This window comes from Psammomys obesus, unplaced genomic scaffold, assembly GCF_907164565.1.
Source record: "Psammomys obesus unplaced genomic scaffold, mPsaObe1.curated_primary_1811, whole genome shotgun sequence".
Classification (NCBI taxonomy): Eukaryota; Metazoa; Chordata; class Mammalia; order Rodentia; family Muridae; genus Psammomys; species Psammomys obesus.
This window is the reverse complement of record NW_026596039.1, coordinates 5236607-5256648: the sequence shown is the minus strand read 5'-3', so window position 1 is coordinate 5256648 and position 20042 is coordinate 5236607. Positions and strand designations below refer to the sequence as shown.

Genomic DNA, 20042 nt, shown 5'->3' with positions numbered 1-20042 from the left:
CTCCTGTGTCACCAAGCAGACAGAAATCCAACTCCCCCAGTCTTTACTCGGTTTGTTGGAGTCGCAGGCAAGGCACGGCACGGCACGGCAGGGGTGTCTTTTGTGGCCCTTGACCTTGCCCGCAGCGGCCAGGAATCTAGCGTTTCCCCGGCTGTGCTCAGCATATTCCGGAAAAGAGCAGGGGCCCCGGGAGGTGGGCTGGATTGGAGAAAGGCTGACTGACCACCGGAGAGGGGGACCGCAAGAAACAAAACAAAACAACAACAAAAAAAACCCCGGCTCCCAAAGTGTTAGGCGCCCGGAAGATCAAATGCAGGTCGGCGGCCTTCTTATCAAAACAGCTCACACCTGAGGGATGCACAGATGTTCCTCAACCCCCAAGTCCACTCCCCAACCTAAGAAAAGACGGAGTGCGAAGTGATGTCTGACTTTGTTTTTTTTTTTTTTTTCCAGCCACATTTGAGAAATCCGCTGTGTCAGAGAAACTAAAAGACTGAGCAAAACCCCTGAAAATCCGAGGCCGATTATTTCATCCACGTGGCACCAGAACAAGCCAGAAGGGGTGTGGGGGGCGGGGAAGAGTCACCCGTCCCGCCCTTATTGGGAGGAAGGGATTTGCCCGGGAGCTCAAACTCCGGACAAGGACCGGCCGGTGACCGGGCGCGGCGGGAGGGAGGGATCCGGAGAAAGCCAGCTTGGGCCACAAAGCGGCTGAGCCGCGGTCCCCAATCCCCGCCCCTCTCTGGGCCACCGCGGTCCCTTTAAGGGCCAGGAGGTGCGCGGTCTCTTTAAGGCAGGTCCTGGTGGTTTCTGTTTTCTGAAGGAAGTGACGGGGGGTGGGATTGAATGAAAAGTGCTGAACAGAGTCCGGAGCTCTGGAGTGCTGCGGCTAGGGGGGGGACACGCACGGGGGAGGGCGCCGTCCGGGACTCCGGGTGCGTGTCTGGACGCGGCCCACGTTAGTTCGCAGCACATCGTGGGAACCTCCGCCTTGCGCCTGCCCCCTCCTGAGGAGGCGACTGCCGGACCCCCAACTTTGGGCAAACTTTGTAGGCGCGTCTCCCCTCCCCCACGCGGCGCGCCGGGGCCCCCGGGGATGCGGCCCCCCGGCCGCCGCGACGTCCCCCCGGCGCGTCCCGCGCTACCGTCGCTGCTGCTGCTGCTGCTCCTGTCGCCGCTGCTGCTCGGGGCTCCGCGCGGCGTGGGCGCGGGGAGCGGCGCGCCGGCCGAGCTGCGGGTCCGCGTACGGCTGCCCGACGGCCAGGTGACCGAGGAGAGTCTGCAGGCTGACAGCGACGCCGACAGCATCAGCCTCGAGCTGCGCAAACCCGACGGTACTCTCATCTCCTTCATCGCCGATTTCAAGAAGGTGAGCTGCCCTCGCTGGTCCGGTCCCACCCCCGCCCACCACCACCACCACCACCACCACCACCACGGGAGCGGGGGAAGGCTGGCGAGCTTGGCTGTCGGAATTCCCAGCCACCCTCAAGCCTGCAGAAGAGAAACGCTGTGCGGGAAGCGGGACGTGACTTGCCCAAGGTCACGTCAGGCTCCTCTCTCACTCACTGACCGCTCTCCAGCACCCAGATCTGGGTCTTTTATTCACGTCAGTGAACCCCTCTAGCCTTCCGTTGCTTGGCTTTGAGTAACCGAGGCTCTTCTCGACGCACTGATCAGCTCCTGTGTCTGCTCCTTCCCCAACACTCACAGCTGACGCTCCGACAAAAGCCACAGCCTCTGTGGCTAAAGGGGGGAATCCACTGGTGGTGTGGGGAACCCTGGCTCTCCCTGTCGCTGCTTAGTGTCAAGTTAGGTCCCTTTGCTCTGCTGTACGTGGCAGGGAAACGGTTTCCAAGATCTCTGGCCCTAGAGCACCATTCCAGGATCATTTTCCCTGCAGAGCTGTCGGCCTTTGGTCCCTCCTAAACCTGGTGGGCTGGAAAGCTTGGAGCAGCCTAGGAAGAGTTGGGGGAGGGGAGGTCCCCTTCATTTGGAAAAGGTTGTCAGTGTCTCAGCCCCTGCCAGACATGGGCTGGTGAAGTCCACAGTTTTGCCCTCTCTCCTCTCCCTCCCCCTTCTCTGTCTCTCTCTGTGTGGATCTCTATTTCTGTGTCTGTGAGTCTCTCTTTCTTTCCTGCGCGGGCGTGTGTGTGTGTGTGTGTGTGTGTGTGTGTGTGTGTGTGTGTTGGTGTTCTGGAGGGAACCAGAAGAGAGAGAGAAATGGTGCTAGGGTTGTCAGGAAGTGGAACTTCAGGAGTTCTGGGAAACAAACAGTCATACAACAGCAGAAAAATCTGGAAGAAAGGAAGATGAATATGTTTTTTGGTGAAAGGGAATCTCCTCACATACATCCCTTCCACCCCAGAGCTGAGGAATTGGTTCGGGGGGAGGAGAACTCCTAACTATCCATGCTCAGCTCTTGCCCCCTAAAAGGAGGCCTTTCGGGAAGGAACCAAAATGAGGAATACTCAGGACCCATCAGTCACACACACACATAGTGGGAGCTATTTGGAGAACTTGGGAGGTTCTCCTGGGAGGTTACCCGCAGACATCAGAGGGACAGGGGCGATCCAAAGTTACTTACAGTAGAGGGGAGGCTGCACTGATAATCTGGCCCAGGGACTCATCCTGACAGAAGACATGCAGAATGGTAGCCCATGCTTGCCACACAGGCCCGAGCTGGGTTCTTAGAAGCAAGTAGGGCAGGTGAGCCAGTGGGGAGAAAGGGGAGCTGGTAGCTCAGCAGGTCCCCTGCTTGCCCACCTGAACTTTAAGAACGTTTTGTTTGTGGTGTTCTGGGCTGAATCAATCAGGAGTGGGTATCTAACCCCCCCAAAACCTTCTGACCTAAAAGCCAGCCACAGAACATGTTGCTAGTGTCCCACCCTCCTGCCCAGTGGCCTTGTGTGGTGACCACCCCAGAGCCTTAAAGAAGGATTTATCCATCCCTAGGCAAGACGTCTGATAGCCAAGCTGGGTGGGGCATGACAGTTGAGGACTGGAGTAGAGCTCTTCTAGCCTCTGGCTACACAAGTTTGTGACTGCTCTACGCTGAGAGGCGACCAGAAAAGGAAACACAGGAGGCTCTAATGGGGTGGTAGTGACCCGCTGTGGGGGTGGGAGGCTGGACTTTGGACTGAGCGTGGGCTGGAGGACATCTTGCTGCCTAGTTGGAGGGAACATTCAGAGCTGATGGCAAGGGCTCACTCTGATCCCCACGGTGGCTCCAACCTTCACCCAGTTTTCCAAAGTCGGCTTTGCAGGTTAGCCTCTGACCCAGGGCTGGCATTTCGCACCTGCCCCTGGCATCTCTGATTTCATGGGGAAGGGAGGGGAGCAGAAGGCACAGAAAGTGGAAAGCCAGCTGTCAGAGGACTTCTTGCTCTCTTCTCTGGCCCAGGCCGAGGTGGAGTGGGTAACACAGGGACTAGGGAGGAGAGTGTTTAGTCTCCTCCAGCATGTGGCCTCTACTGGCCAGAGTCACTTTGTGACCCTTCCTTCCCCCACAGGTTGCTTATTGCTTACTTCTCAAGGCCTCTCTCCTCAAAGCCTTTGTTAGATTTCCACTGAAAAGCTCTGTCTAGAAGTAATGACTTTTTTTTTCCTGTAGAAAATGGCCCAGAAGTTGTGTTTCTATGTACCACACCCATTAGGGACTGCTTTAGGAAAAACAAACAAAACAAACAAACTCCTGAATCCTTTTGGGAGTAGTAATGCATGCCCCCTGATCACCATTGGGAGACACAGGCAAGTCTGGTTTTCCCTCTGTGAGCTGGTCAGCCTCACCCAGCTTTTTGATCCCTCTGGGCCTTTGTTTCTTCATCTGTAAAGTGTGTTAACATTGGCAGCTGCCCTGAGGTCTTGGGCAGAGCTGAGCATGGAGCAAAGCCCCTGTGCTATACTCACTCTTCTTCTGGTAGAAGCCCTTGGCTAGCTCCGAAATTGGCTCGCTCCACTTCTCAGCCAGCCTCCTCCCTGGTCAGCTTGGATTAAAGAGGTTGAGGGGTAGGCAAGAGATCACAGAGAAAATCAACATGGAGCCTGGAGAAGACTACAGTCCCTCATTGTCTGTCACCTGTCTTCCTGTTTTAGAAGCAAGGTCTCCAAATACAGCCCAGACTGACCTTGGCGTTGAACTCCCTGTATGGTCCAGGTTAGTCTGACCACCCCTCCCCCCCCTTTTTTAGACAGAGACTCGCTATGTAATGTGACAAAGCTTTTCCTGGGGAGATGCTACACGCAACTCTACTCAGCCCAGATAGGAAACCCATGACAGACCAAAGTACAAATTGGTAAACCAGGGAGTGTTATCAGAGTTATTTACAGATATATGGATGAGGGGTTACTGACAGGAGCAGAAATGACTTGAAGACGCTGCATCACCAAGGCTCACCTCAGCATTGGTGACCACTCACAAAGTCTGGAAACCTGCAGCAAGTGCACAGCCTTCAGGCAGCTCAGGCGATTGGAAGAGTGTCCTTTCCCGGTGCTGCCATTGTTCTAAACTTCTTTCAGGCAGTCTGGCTGGCTTTTGCTTCTGACGTGCAGCTGGTCTGGTGTCGGCATCATCTTTGAAACTCAGCCTTTATTGTCTGCTCAGGGGCCTAGTGACTCTGGTCAGCTTCAGGGACTTCCTGAAGCTGTTTTGAGTTGCTTAACTTTCTGCTTCAGCGGCTTGCCTGCAGGATGGAATGTTTCAGTCTCCCAGAAAACTTACACAAGACTAGCCTGGAACTCTTTCTCTTCTTGCTCTACTCACCGTCTCAAGTGGTAGAATGACAGGTGTGAGCCTCTACTGCTGAATCAGTGGCCAGCCCGCCCCTCCTGAGCAGCAGTCAACCTTGGACTAAGCAAACCCAGGGCTTGAGTGACACCCGTGCAGGAGGGCTCCCCTCCTTTTCCCGGCCGTGCCTTCTTGCCAGGCAGGCACCCAGCACGGACTAGCTGCTCCTCACCTTGCCTGTACCTTTAGCCCTGAGGCTAGTAAAGCAATCAGTCATCAGTACACTGTGAGACACTAGAACCCAAACCTGGCTGGCAGATCCCATGAATACTCGGAATGTCACATGGTTGACCTGTGTTACCTGGAGCCCTGCAACTCTGAAAGCATGCCAGTAGGCCACGGCTCAGTGACTTGAAGAGTCACCTGGGAAGTTTGCAGGCACCCGACACCTGGACTGAACCACATCCCTCTAAAGCAGAGCATCTGAACAGGAGAGCCAGGCAAATGGGGTTCTTTAAGGAATGCCAGGTGATAGCTAGGAACAGTGGTGCACACTTGGAAGGAAGAAGCAGAAAGTTGAATGCCAGCCTGGGATACAGGCGATCCTATTTTTAAGAGGGGGGGAGGCTGTGGATATAGATGGGGCTTAGTGGATTGTGTTTACCTACTATGCAGGCAACCCTGGGTTTGACCCTTCACACTGCATAGGTTGAGCATGGTGGCATACATCTAATGTGCCAGCTTTGGTTCTGGGGGCCGAATCCAGACCCTCATGCCTGCTGCCGCTGAGCCTTATACCCTACCCCTCCAGTCTCCAATGTACTATGAGCAGCAGTTGACTCTGGGCCTAAATCTATATGCCCTTCACATAGGAACTGTAACTCTTAATGTACACACTAAGCAATGCTCTTCATCCTGTATCTCCAGGCCTTACAACTATAATCTAACTGCATCCCCAGTGTCTCCTCCGGCTGCTTATCTGACAGTCCTCTTGGCTCCCTCCCCCATGCTAGTTACTCTGTCCAAGCTCTCTGTCCCCCTGTCTGAATGTCCAAAAGCAGGAGAAGGAATGAGTCACGTTGCAAACAGCCTGGTTTGGGGCTGGCTGAAAGGGAAAGGTGGGGCTGTAAGATATGAAGAAAGTCATGTGTGACTGCTTCAGCCTTGTGGAGATAGAGGAGGAGAAAGAGGACTCCCACTCCAGAAGTGAAGAAAGGGACTGTGGGGACCCAGGAGCTGAAACCTGGGAGGGAATGCCAGCATCAAGAGCCTCAGAGTGCTGTGGTTCAGCTCAGGCTTACTCCAAGAGGACAAGAATCCAGGGAAATTAGAAACTTGCTTCCTGTCCTGGGTACCAAAGGGTAAGTGAAATTGGGAGGGAAAAGCCATCCAGAAAACATCAGATTCCCTGTTCCAGATCAAGGGTGGTGTTCCTGTGGGATATGGTCGGTGAGGACTTGCAGTATTCACATGGACACGTAGGAGGTGGATGTGTGCATGTGTACATGTTCATGTGTGTTCGGATGCATGTCAGAGGTCAGAGGCTGACATCAGGGTCTCTCACTGAACCTGGAGCATGTGTATGCAGCAAGGCTAGCTGAGCAGTGAACTTTAGGGGCTCTCTTGCTTCTCTTCCTGCCCAGCACTCGTATTACAGGTGTGTACAGTTGTGCCCTGTTCATTACACCGCTACTGGGGATCTGAACTCAGGTCCTGAGGGCAGGCAGTTTGCCTACTGAACCATCCACCTTCTTGCCCTTTAGAAGTACCATCGAGGAAGGAGAACTTCTAGAGCACAGAGTGTTTGCTCAGGAGTTGACAGGAAGCAAAGAAAGCAGGCTGTGTATGTGGGGCTCTTGGGTCCAGGTCTAGTCCTTCCTCTATATCTGATGAGCTTCTCCTTGGATCAGGGTGCAAAGTCTTGCTCCCTGCGGTTCAAGTGCACTCCCTGGCCTTTGACTAGCATTTCCTACCCCTGACAGAGATGTTATGTCCTGACTCTTGGTAAAAACCACCACCTGGAGAGACTGCAGGAGAAAGAAGGGGGTGGGTGGAATTTGTTCTCAGACTGTAGAGGAGTCGTGTGTAAGCTCACACAGACACCCGCGCCACAGACATGCAGGCAGAGGACCCATCCTGGAGGTGTGGACTACATGGGCGTGTGGCATCCTGCATTGAGCAGTCAGTCTGATCACACATGTGCTCTCCGTTGTCTGCACTGCTCCATCATGAGGCACATTTGCCTCTGTCCTGCGGATAAACAAACTGAGCTCGGAAGTGATGTTGGTGACATGTCAGACAGCTGGTGGTGACCCATGTTTAGGTCCCTGAGGTGCTTGTTCCACATCTGACTAACTGGACTCTGGCCCTCTGGGTAGCCTCCTTCCAGAAGGATGAAACGCACTATGGAGAGGCAGTAGTGTGGAGGAACCCTAATGCACAGGAATCCACAAACACTTCTCTTCGTGCAATTGGTTTGGGTCCTGTCTCCCATAATTCCTAGGGGATCGAGGATTGATTCCTCAGTCATGCCCGGGAGAGTCAGAGGCCAGCCTTGCTTTGTGAAATAGGTCCCAAATAACTGCCAGTCATTCTTTGCACTTTTCTGCCATTTCCTAGCTGGGTGAGGCAGCAGGTCACTTAGCGGCTCTGAGCCCGCCCCGCCCCCATGCATGTAGCTTTCCTGGGCAGAGTAACTGAGGGGCCCCTCCCACAGAACAAGGGTCCCATGACAAGTGCAGTCCCCTTCATCCCCACTTGCAATTACAACTTTTTTTTTCCTGCACCATGAACCAATGTATCCCCAGGAGCTTCTGTCCTTTAAACTGGCAAATGTTTACTTACCTGTCACTGGGGATTCAGACGAAGGACAGGGAATGCAGGAGGCTGGAACCTAAGTGAGTGGGAAGCGTGGCGCCCCATGTCAGGAGCCCTGAGTCAGCTAGACAGTGGGGAGCAGTTGATCCTCATAAAGCCTCACATTGTTTCCCCGGGCCAGTCAGGATGCTGGTGACCTTTGGGATTTGGCTGACAGAGCATGAGGGCTCTTAGGAGGGCCGGGAACTATCCATGAGGGGCACTGGTCCTGGCTGGTACTTGTACTAACACTATAAATAAGAAGTCTCTGTTCGTGCCTGGGTTGAGCGCATCCACTCCTACTCCTGGGAAAGATCTAGGCAGAGCTGCCGAAGGGCTGCTGAGTCTGCCCTGGGGCAGCCAGCCTGGGTAGGGAAGGCCCTAACCCTGCAGTCCCCAGCCCCAGCCTAGTGAAGCTGGCTCCTGTCTAGTGATGAAGCAGTCCCAGCCAGGAGCTGAGGAATAAATATTTAGATTGGCTCAGCCTGGGCCCCAGAGTCACGCGCTCTGCTGATGAGGAGGCCGGGATGGCAGTGCACACTCCCAGGAGGCAGTGATCCCCAACTGTCCAGTTGTGAGGCCACTGGGGCTAGTAGAAGTGGGGGTCGGTAGTGCTTGTGGAGGTCCTAGCTGTGGCCAGTAGCTTCTGGCCTGGGCTATGACACACACACATACACACACACACACACACACTCTCTCTCTCTCTCTCCCTCTCTCTCTCTCTCTCTCTCCCTCTCTGTCTGTCTCTGGAAAGACAGCTCTGCTCCCTAGTTTTCAACTGCTCTGTAGTGGACAGTGTGATGGCAGCAGGATCTGAGACTAAGCACCTAACAACCTGATGCCCTAAGAACCTTCTAGAAAAGGTACTGAGGAAGGGCCTCCTGAGAGCAGCTAGGATAAGGGTAAGGGGAGCTGAGGTGATGTGTGTGGCTATGTGTGTGATGTGTGTGGCTGGGCGGTGGATGAGACAGTGTGTGAGCCAGAGCCTGCTGGGCAGGCAAGTAGATCAGGGGATTCAGAGAGGGAGGGGCCCCAGGAGAACAAGGAAATGTGTCAGAAAGAAAGGGTGTGGGGTGGACTTCTTAGGGGGAATGAGGAAGAGAACTAGGGTGAGCTGCTATGTTTGAGCATGTGTATATGTGCGTGTCTGTCTGTCTCTGTGTGTGTCTGTGTGTATGTGTCTGTGATGTGCATGTCTGTGTAATAGGAGCCATTAGGCGATAAAAAGAGACCAGGGAAACCAAGGAACAACAGAGCTGTGTGAAAAATGGCAGCCTGTGACCTGAGGGCAAGGAAAGCCAGGATATGTTTGGTTGCATCCATTGAGGCTAGATTTGACTGAGAGTAAAGTAAAAGCCCTATAACAGTGGCCCAAGTACCACAGCGTGTTCCCCTCCTCCCTGACTAAGTCTGAAAGGAGGCCATGGGAAGGCATGCTGCTCCCATCTTGGTCCATCACAGGTCCAGACCTCCCTCTGCAGTGTGGCTTTCCTCCCCCAGCAGGAAACACTCCCCATGCTTCTCTGGGAAAGCAGCCTGGAGGGCCCACACAGGGTGTCTCCTGTCACGGGTGTTTTTCCAGGACAGCTGTCTGCCATCATTTCCCTGTTCCTGTGGAGCCCCATCAGAGCTGAGCCAAAGTAGCCCCTCTCTCTGGGAAGCAAGTGGGTCTCACAAATGGAATGGAATGGAATGGAAGGGGGAGGGCATGGAGAAATGGAATATTCCCACAGGCTGAAGCAGAACAGGACTGGGAGATGGGAGGTCTGGGTTTCTGGTGCTAGCCTTCCTGCTCTGTGTCTAGTAAAGTCCTCTTCTGTCAGGAACTCCACTGAGCCATCAACCACATGATCCTCTGAAGCCTGACCTTTTAGAATGCAGGCTTGCAGGAGTGCCCCCGCAACCTTCCCCTTAGATAAGCCCAAGAAGATAAGGCTTGGAGATTGAGGAGGCTAATGAATGTGGGGCTTCTGCCCTGTGCCAGCTCCTGGCTACTACATAAACAAGCTAGAGCCACTTGCCTTTGCCCCCAGAGCCAGACCACAGAGGTCCTAGATGAGTCATTGTCCAGGCAGATGCTGTGCAAGGACAGTGAGTGGTTTTAGAGTCAGTGAATACTCTCCCTGGCACAGTCAAATGTCAACCAGACTTCATACTAGCCCCAGGCTCAACCCACCCAGTGACTTTCAGTGACCTGGAAAGTGAAACTCAGACGATTTAGCTGGTTCCTAGACCCCCAAATCCTGTCCCTCTTGGTATTTGCCTCTTCAGCCACCTCCCACCCTCCACCGTTCCCTCTCCACCTCACCTGGCCCTGGTACTTCCCCACCTCTGGTCTCAGAACCCCTTCATACTCTTGCTCATTCGCCTGTGCACGATCAGGCATTTCTTGAGCATCTCTGTCTTCTAACGGGCCAGAATACATTAAGAATGAGATGTGCTACTGCCCTGGAGGAATAAGTCTGGGAGGCCAGTCACTGGGAAGGTGGCTCTGCAGAGCTGGATGTCCTGACATAGGACCACACCTGAACAGGTGGCACCTGGGAGCTGAGGCCTAAGGAGGATGGACAGGTGGGTGTGGGGCATCCCCAGAGTAATGGGTTCCCAGAAGGGTCCAGGGGGTGGCCCAACACTGCTCATTCTAGGAACTATATTTCAATATAAGTAACATGGAATGCCAGCCTGTAAGGTGGGTGCCCTTTATAGTAAAGACAGTGACAACTCTTAGAGGGCATTAAATGCTCAGATGACAGCAAAATGGAGGGGTGATTGCATGTAATACCTCACTCTTGACTGGAAAGACCTACATTCTTTACACCTCAAGAACCACTGAGGGCTGGAGAGATGGCTCAGAGGTTAAGAGCTCTGGCTGTTCTTCTGGAGGTCCTGAATTCAATTCCCAGCAACCACATGGTGGCTCCCAACCATCTGTAATGAGATCTGGTGCCTTCTTGGGGGCTGGAGAGATGGCTCAGTGGTTAAGAGCACTGTCTGCTTCCAAAGGACCTGGGTTCAATTCCCAACACCCACATGGCAGTTCACAACTGTCTGTAATGCCCATTCCAAGGGATCTGACACCTTCTCACTAATGCACATAGAATAAAGTTAAATAAATTAAAAAATATATTTAAAAAAAAAAGAACCACTGAGCCACTACCCTCACTCTGAGAAGCCTTCCCACCCTCCCTCCACCCCAGCCCCATCTGTCCAAGGACAGGTACTCCCTTATCTATTCTTTGCCTCCATGTAGTCAGCATAAACTTCAACTCTAGACCTTATACCCTGGCACTGAGCTGATTGTGTGAAGTCAGCCTTTCTTATCTCAGGAGTCCTGTAACTACGGGGCCCTTGGACTTGGCCATCCCCATGCCTCTCCAGAAGCTTTTGCAAGCCTTGCCTTGGGGAATGCTAGTCAGTGCTCTCCTACTGATGCATTCAAGCCTCACATGGGTCTTCTGGCCTGCCTGGACCTCCAGCCCATCTATAGAACAATCCTTACCACTTCTCAGGCCTGGTGTACATGACATCGGGAACGAGGGATTGCAGCATCAGGGGAGAAACTCAGAGTCCCACCCTGCATTCTGAGCTTGTTCACTTTCCCCTTGCTCACTGCAGTTGCTCAAGGCAGTACTGTTGCTGGGATCATTTTGCAAGTGTGGAAAGTAAGACTCTGAGACAGAGTCTGCATAGATTTCCCAAGGTTGTGTGGCCAGAAGCAGCAAGGCCAGGAACCAATGACAAGAGTCCTGGCTCTTAGTATCCAATCTTAGCTATTGTGATGTGTTCAAGCCTATCCACGGCTTAGCTACAGACAGGACTTCAGCAACCTTCCTGCCCCTGCCTGCCCTCTTCTTGCTGTACGCCCCAGCACTTTCTCATGGGCCAAAAGGCCCCTGAGGGAAAGGACCTTATAGAACACACTCAGTTTGGGAGTCCCAGCCCAGATCTTAAGCCTCTATCTGCTGCCAAAGGCTCTTGCCCAGTTGTGACATCTGTCTTGAGCTTTTGACAATATCCGGGTGAATCATCCCAGAAGTCTCCAGGCAAGGAGAGGGACTGGGCTTGGACTTAACCAGATCTTAACATCTGGACAGATGGTCCCAAAGCTGGGAGTTCTTTCAAACTGTCCTTCTGTCTGTCTGTTCTGGAGCCTTGCTAGTGGGTCAAGTGGGAAGACCACAAGTTAGGATGTGATGCCCACTCCTTCCCTGGAGCAAAGGTCATGTGGCTTTGGGGGAAACTAGGATCAAGAAAACCAGAGAACTTGAGTTTAAAGGGGTTTTTCACAGTACAGGCAATAACGTAGAAGGTGTTCCTGCCTCTTGTTTTATTTGTGTCAGGCAGCTTGCTAGGCACTCAGAGCGAGAGCAGGAACTGCCATGTTCATAGGGAATCAACCAAGGATTAAGGGGTAGTGGCCAAATGAATATGATGAGAAGGGACCCAGGTTCTAGTCCGACATCTGCCATTACTGGCTCTGTGGGCCTGAGCTTCAATTCATTCATTCATTCATTTGTTCCTTTCTCCTGGCCTTACTCCCTTTCTTCTTCCCTCCCATTTTTCCTCTTCCTCCTTCTTGTTGTTTTTTAGTTTTTTCAAGACAGGGTTTCTCTGTGTAACCTTGGCTGTCCTGGACTTGATTTCTAAAACCAGGCTGGCCTTAAATTCACAGAGATCTGCCTGCTTCTGCCTCCCTGAGTGCTGGAATTACAGGTGCATGCCACCGTGCCTGGCTCCGTTTTTCTTTCGAAACAAAATCTCTTATTTCTGCACCTTCCAAGTGCTAGGAATACACAGCCCCCATTCAGCCTGTTTCTGTAGCTGAATATCAGGGGAAATTAGACTAATTGGTCCAGGAGGCAGTTGTGCTTTCTGGGGAACGCTCAGCCATGGGACAGCCTAGGATACCTGGATTAAAATCCCAACTACATTTCCCCTAAATCCATAGCCCCGAGCAAGTTACCCAATCCAAGTTCTGCCATAGTCACAGCTCTGCCTCCTATTGTTGAGAAGACCTCAGATAAGATACGCAATCTGTTTGAGGCACCGTTACAGTTTCTCTTTCCCGGTTATCAGCTTCAGTGACGGTTACAGAGGACTTCCTCTGCCTTGGTAAGAACTCCTCCTTCCTTCTGCACCCAGGCAGCTTTTCATGTCAGTAGCATCTGGCAGTTGTCATTGCTGTTAGTATCTAATTCAGAAACAGGGAAGGAAGTCAAGCAGGCTTGTGTGTGTGTGTGTGTGTGTGTGTGTGTGTGTGTGTGTGTGTGTGCAAGCAGATATATGTTCATGTATGCACAGGTAAATGTGTGCATTGAAGTACATGTGAACATGTATGCGTCTGTATGTGTGCAGACCAGTGGTTGACTTTGGGTGTCACAGCTTATCTTATATTTTAAGACAGTCTCCCTGGGGCCTGGGGTTGAGGGATTTCACTAGCCTGGCTAGCCAGGAGGCTCCAGGGATCCTCCTTCCTCTGCCTCCCCAATGTTGGTATTACAGGCATGTGCCACCACACCCACTTCTTACGTGGGTGCTAGTAATTGGACTCAGGTCCTCATGCTTGTGTGACAAGCACTTTATCCTCTGAGCCATCTCTTGGATTCCTCAAGCAGAGCTCTTCCAGCCACTGGTCTGGTTTTAAATGTTCAGTGCCTTCCACACCTTGCTGTGGGCAGGTGGCATTGCCACTCACTGAGTCGTCCCTCAGCAGCCCTGAGACTACTAGGTACTTGCTTCATGTGTCATAGAAAAGACAGCACTCGCCTACAAGAGTCAGAGCTGAAAATACCAGTGAGGTGGACTTTGGATCCTGCCTGAGGCTCCTCCCAGGTACTGCCTGACTCAGACTCTCGGAGGGGCAAATCTTGAGTGGAGTCCCACCTGACAGGAACTGTGCCTGGAATGGGATCTGCCACGAGCAGATCAGCCTCCAGCGTCCCCTCCGCCAACCTGAGCTGGTGGAAGATCAGATGGCCCAGGCTGGCAGGACAAGGAGATGCCAGTACTGTGACCCAAGAAGAGATTTCCTGTCTAGAGGAAGTGGGAGTTAAGCCGGGCTGACTCACCTTCCTTCCAGGGCTCCGAGATGAGGAGTCTCATGGAACTCTTCTCCCCAGCTAGGCCTTGATTTCTCTAGAAAATTGTTCTCCATATTCCCATATTCCCATCCCCAGTTGTTGCATTTACAATAAGTCATTATATAAAGCCATTCCCAGTAAAGGCAGTCAGAGAGAAATCTATTGTGAAATCTATTAGAAGATTATCAGTGGGACAGCGGTGGTACATGCATTTAATCCCAGCATTTGGGAGGCAGAGGCAGAGGCAGGCAGATCTCTGAGTTCGAGGCTGGCCTGGTCTACATAGTGAGCTCCAGGACAGGCAGGGAGGGCTACACAAAGAAACCCTGCTCAGAAAGAACCAAAAAAAAAAAAAAAAAAAAAAAAGATGATTGACATTTGTCCCAGTTCATTCATGACATTTGCTGGTCACAACAGTGCTGAGTTCTCATTCCCCCGGACCCTCAGCTCCACCCAAGCCTGCCAGGTACATGAATCTGTCCCTTGTCACAGTGAAGCTTGGGAAAGCCTGGGGCAGTGAAGAGATACAGCCTAGTGGTGGAACCATCAGCCCCTCCCTGCCTATACCTAGAATCCCAGGGAACACTATGACCTTGTTCTCCAAACACTTGGACCCTAGCTGCTGCACAGTGAAGTCCTCAGTGAAGGGGGCTCCTGGGGAGGCATCCCAGGGAACAAGCACTGAGTGATGAAAAGCCCAGGGCTGTAGCACCTATCGCCAGGGAAGAGCCATAGGCATAGGAAGCAGGAATGTTCCCAGCCATAGTCACTGAGGCCAGGGCGCCCCCACGGCAGGAGGGCTCTCCACAGATTGAGACCTCTTCTGACTGGGACCCACTAACTTCCTTCTTCCCAGGGGCAGAGTTAGAAAGGCACTGTGATGGAGGGATGGGGTGGGTGGTGGCAGGAGGGTGTAGCAGAAGGATCTAGCTTCAGCCAGACTGCAAAAGGTGCCTGAGGCTCTGATTCCTCTTCCTGCCCCAGCCTCCCTCTGGCACACTGCGAGTCAGAACAGGAAGGGGCTATTGGCCCATTGGTCATGCCATGAGTACCCCCTGGGGAAAGAGGCAGTGAAGAAAGAAGGGGAAAGGTGAGCCATCCCAGTCTTGGAAAACAGCAACAGCTGCAGCCGGCTGCTTTTACTCCCATAGTCCCTGACAGAGGTGGGGGAACAGGGGCCAGCAAAAACCCAGGGGTGTTCTGAGATCTCTTCCTAAGAGCTATAGAGCAATAAAGCCAGAGAAAGCTCTGGAATATGTGTTTGTAAAAAGTGTAGTCCCTCCCTCCCCCATGGTGCTGTGCCCAATGGTCTCAGGGGCCCTGACCCACTCTGATTAAGGACACTGGGGGTCCCAAAGGGGAGAGGCATCAGTGATGGACAAGAGCCAAAAACCAGGTTCCACCCTTTTCGAAATGAAGTTCTATCTGGTCAAAGGGTTCTTTTGAAAACCTCTCCTGTGGTTAGCTTTGTCGATTTTCCAGAAAGCTGTGGAAACATTTGGGGTGTGATCTTTGAAGTCACGGGTCTAAATGGAAAAGATAAGCAGTTTCCTGGTTATGTGGGGAAGCAAACGTCTTTGCGAGAAGCCCTGGTGCAGTGTCTGGGGCTGGACTGGGGCCCCTCCCTCCAGCTGGTCTCCATCCTCCTGCCCTTCCCCTTCAGGACGTGAAGATCTTCCGAGCCCTGATCCTGGGGGAGCTGGAGAAGGGGCAGAGTCAGTTTCAGGCGCTCTGCTTTGTCACGAGGCTGCACCACAATGAGATCATCCCCAGTGAGGCCATGGCCAAGCTCCGGCAGGTGAGTGCCCACACCAGGCCAGCCTGGCCAGGGCCTGACCCAGGGCCCCCGCCCCTGCATTCACCCTGACCTCATTCAGATTCCCACCCTGCTCTTCCTCCTCACATACTCTTGACAGCTCACTCACTGAGAGTCCTGATTCCCTGATTTTGCTACAGACCAAACTGACTACAGAGCCCCCGATCTCTAATCAGTACTGTGCCCCGACTCTCAGGTCACCCCAAGCTGCTAGCCCGGCTCCCACACTTTTTTGGGTGGAGATAGAAGTGTGGACTCAGAAGAAGGATTGAACATCACCTCTCAACCATCCCTCATTAGCTAGTGACACTGCACAAATGACCTGGACTTTAATGCCTCAGTCTCTTCATTGAGGACATAGGTTAGAATCAGAAATCATCCAGGAAAGCCCTTCAACCCACTGACCTGCCTGGATCCCTCCCTGGACTTAACTTAGCTTTCCATAACTCATCTAGGCTGATCTGCACAGCAGACCTGCCTTGTGGTATTTTTCCCTCCAGGGCCCTACCCTTTGTCCACACTTCTTGGAACAATTTAGTCCCGTGGGTTCACAAAGCAGATGTCCCACACTGTTGTATACCCTGGAACAGCTTGCCTAGCCTACCCACCCCTATCTCCCAGCAGCACCTTGAACTTGCCTGAAAGCCCCAGAAATTCCAAGAAGCAAAGCCAGAAAGGCTTTAACTGCCCCGGGGGCATCGGTTTCTTGGGTTGGGCTAGGTTCTCCTCCTCCGAGACCAAGGAGGGTGTGGTAGAAGATGTCCCCACCTTGCACCTACAGAAAAACCCCCGAGCAGTGCGGCAGGCTGAAGAAGTGCGGGGTCTGGAGCAGCTCTACATGGACATCGCTGTGAACTTCACCCAGGGGGGCCTGCTGAGTCCCCATCTCCACAATGTATGCGCCGAGGCCACCGAGGCCATTTACGCCCGCCAGGAGGATGTCCAGTTCTGGACAGAGCGAGGTCAGTTGGGGGGCTGCCCTGGCTGGGAAGACAGAAGCACAGGAGTGGGAGGGAAAAGACACCTTGGCTGAGGGACTGTGTTGTGTTCAGGCGTTCCTGGGTCGCTTCAGGGATGAACCGCGCAGACATACCCGGTTGCTGCGGTGGGTAGATCTGTCCAGCACTAATTAAGTGTGAGCATGCAGTCATGAATGACAGGCATCCTCAGGGTAGGGTGAGACCCCCAAGGTAGGCTGGTAAGTCAGAAAGGCCTCCTGGAGGAGGTGGTGGCTAGGCAACTCAAGTGAGAGGGCCACAGAAGACAGCCTGCTGGGTCCTGTGACTCCTCGCCATTCTTACCACTGAGGACACAGATGTTCCTGTTAGCATGTCTGCTGGCACCTCTTAAAACTCAGCAGCTCACCACCCCTGGTGCCAGCATCTCTCCCGGAGTCCTCAGGGTCCCCTCCCAGCTCTCCAGGGCCCCTGCGCAACTCTGCTGGCCCTTTCTTCTCAGGTCCTCTGTGGACAAGGGACAGGGAGATTCGAGTTGCTTGCTCCTGGGCCTTCCCCACATAGAGAAGCCTGCCCCACCCAAGGCAGGGCTGGACTTTGTGTGTCATTCCCATAACACGTCTGTCTCCACCACACCACACCCCAAATGAAGGTACAGGCCTGACTTTGGTATCCCATTTCTCCCAATGGTCGCTAAGCAGAGCTCCGGCCAGGCCGGAGCCGTTGCCTGCCCCAGCAGTCCTCATGCGTGTTCCTCTCATGGCCATCTCCACTCTGCTTCCGTTGTCCCCTCCCTGCCCGCTCAGGTGCCACACCCTTTAGATAGCTTTTTACTTAAAGCATTGGAGGCCACGTAGCCCAGTATAGGCTGTGAAGTCAGGCCTGGTTTGGGTCGTGACTCCCCTGTATGACCCCAACCACGTCAGTAAACTTCTCTGGACCCATTTTGAACCCTTAGCACACATTAAGACTCAATGGATGAGGATAGCTGTGATTTAGTGCAGACCGTTAGCCTAGCCTCAGGCCCAGGGCTTGCCTGTGTTCATCCCCAGGGCAGCCTTGGAAGGGGTGACGGGAGGGAAAGCTATCCTGGGCTACAGCTGCTCCTGTCCTCTTCATGCTTGCCTCTTCCCCCCCCCCCCCAGGTGTGGACAGTTCTGTGTTCGAGGCTCTGCCAAAGGCCTTAGAGGAGGTGGAATTACCTCGCTGTGGGCAAGTGGTGGATCGAGGAAAGCCCTGTGCCTGCCGATACAGCCTGAGCCTGGCCTGGTACCCTTGCATGCTCAAGTACTGCCACAGCCGTGACCGCCCAGCGCCCTACAAATGTGGCATCAGAAGCTGCAGGAAAAACTACACCTTTGACTTCTATGTAGCTCAGAGACAGCTGTGCCTCTGGGATGAGGACCCCTAACTGCAGGGAGCAAAGGACCAAGGAGGGCTCCTTGGGCTTACAAGTTCTTTGCTGGCCACCAGGGGGCGTGGCAACATAATCTGAGGCCTTAGGTCTCTTTCTGTGCCTCATCTGCATGACTGTGAAAGGGTGTCACAGCCGGGGCAACCTCGGACAGCCCTGATGCCTGCCTGTGCCCATCATGGGGGCAGAAGGGGATAAAGCTGTTCCCAGACTGGTTCCCTCCCCCTCTTCATTTCCCTTGAAATGTCCCCCACACATGCAATCAAAACCTAGGCTTCCTCTGTGGAACTTCCGGGGGTCTACTCCTGCAACACACTTTTTCACCAGCAAGGGGACCACGGAGGGACTGTCGGGGACTCATGCCCCAGACCCTGTGCCTTCTCTCAGCCCCAGAGGCAATGGGGAGCAGGAAGACCTCTGCCCCTGAGACCACCAAGTGTGCCTTTCCTGGGACCCAACTTGGCTGCTTCAACAGGCACCAAGTCTTCCTCCCTCTGGACTGAAGTACTCTGGCAAGGTTCTGGGGGCACAGAGGGAGCATGAAGTACAGGAAAAAACTTGAATTCCAGATTTCTAATGCAAAATATTTATCATTTGTACCAGAAATAAAAGTTTTTTAACTTTTCACTCACCTGATGGCCCCAGCCTGGGATTTCTGAGAGAACTTTGCCCGTTGCTGCCTCCGGTGTCAGAAATGTGCCTCTATGCGGTTAGTGCCAGCCTGGGCAAAGCAGCTTCTAAAGCTCGTGTGCATTGTGTTCAAGATGATGGAACAGGGGAGCTGGGGAGGACTCGGTAGCTAAGAACACTTGCTGCTTTTACAGAGGACCCGAGTTCGGTTCCTAGCACCCACTTCGAGGGTGGTGGGCTCATAGACACCTGCAACTCCAGCATGCCACCCTTTTATGGCCTTTTATGGCCTCCAAGTGCTCTCACACATGAAAAATTAAAAAGTTAAAATAAAAAAAAATATTGAGTCTTGAGGATGGCTCAGTGATTAAGAGCCCTGACTGCTCTTCCAGCATTCCCAGGACTCACATGGCAAGTCTGGTGCCCTCTTCTGGCCTCCAAGGGCACTGCATGCAAATGGTACTCCGATATACAAGTGGGCAAAACACCAATACAAATATAAATCAGTTCTCTACATGATGAGACAAGATGAAGATGTAGCTCCGTTATATCATTGGCAAGGCCCAGGGAGTAATGGCTAACGCAAAGGCAAAAGTGGTGTTAGACATCCAAGTTTGAAGAGATGGCTCAGCAGTTAAGAGCACTGACTGCTCTTGCAGAGGACCCTAGTTCAATTCCCAGAACCTACATGGTAGCTCACAATTGTCTGTAACTCCAACATCTGACACCCTCACAGAGACGCACATGCAGGCTAAACACCAATGCACATAAAATAATAATAATAATAAAGTAAAAGCAGACATCCAGCATTCAAATATGGGCCCTGGACAGAAGTCATGGTGCTCGCCTGCTCAGCTCTAGTCCCAGCACCCAGGAGGCAGAGGCAGAAGGCTCTTTGCAAATTAAAGGTTAGCCCACACTGCATAGCGAATCGCAGGCCAGAGGCTGCTGTGCTTACTTGGGAAGAGTTATGGAAAGGGCTGGCCTGAGATGAGGCTCCAGGACAGTGACGGTTTAGCAACGTGAAGACAGCAGGGGTTTGTGGGTTACAAAGTCTCTGGTTCCACAGAGGACTTAAACCCCTCAGGACAGAGGAGACAGACTCCAGCCCTTCTTGGAAAACCTTGGAGAAGGAAGCAGAGTTCAGGACAGTCCCATTCACCTAGTGCCTCCAGAACAGACCACAGCCAGGCCAGAGAGGGCCTGCTGAGAGCCGGGTTCACTGGATCACGGTCAAGTGCAGGATCTGTGGGGAGACAGCCTTCCCAGGTGACAGCTTTTATTCTAAGCCCATGTGTGAGGGCCTGCTGCAACCTTGCCAGAAGACAAAGAAGGAGGCACACCTGCCCTTTTTGCCGTCTCCCTCCTGCCCAGTGCAGGCCTCTGTCGTGATCCCCAACCTCTGTTCTGGGCAGAGGATGGGTACTGAGAGAAGGCATATTCTCTCCTCACGGAGTCCCTTACTTTGTCTCCTCTTCCTACAGGTTTCGAAATGTCCAGAAGCAGCTCATTGCAAAAATGAATGTTTTGCCAAACAGAGTGGCCCATACCTGTAGTCCCAGCATTG

At 53.1% G+C, this 20042-nt stretch overlaps 1 protein-coding gene across 1 annotated transcript; it reads left to right on the top strand.

Annotated features, from left to right (window-relative positions):
- The first annotated feature begins 680 nt into the window (after positions 1-680).
- On the top strand, positions 681-18476 carry Oaf (out at first homolog). Its single transcript, XM_055621826.1, has 4 exons — positions 681-1369; positions 15323-15457; positions 16257-16437; positions 17577-18476. The coding sequence occupies exons 1-4, from the start codon at positions 1097-1099 to the stop codon at positions 17840-17842; spliced, it is 855 nt and encodes a 284-aa protein (XP_055477801.1). The 5' UTR covers positions 681-1096; the 3' UTR covers positions 17843-18476.
- The last annotated feature ends 1566 nt before the right edge of the window (positions 18477-20042 follow it).

Bases quoted from the DNA above. Each gene is read 5' to 3' on its own strand.
- Oaf (XM_055621826.1), top strand. From the start codon at position 1,097: ATGCGGCCCCCCGGCCGCCGCGACGTCCCCCCGGCGCGTCCCGCGCTA. The intron at 1,370-15,322 runs GTGAGCTGCCCT...CTTCCCCTTCAG, and splicing joins TCATCGCCGATTTCAAGAAG to GACGTGAAGATCTTCCGAGC. The intron at 15,458-16,256 runs GTGAGTGCCCAC...TTGCACCTACAG, and splicing joins CCATGGCCAAGCTCCGGCAG to AAAAACCCCCGAGCAGTGCG.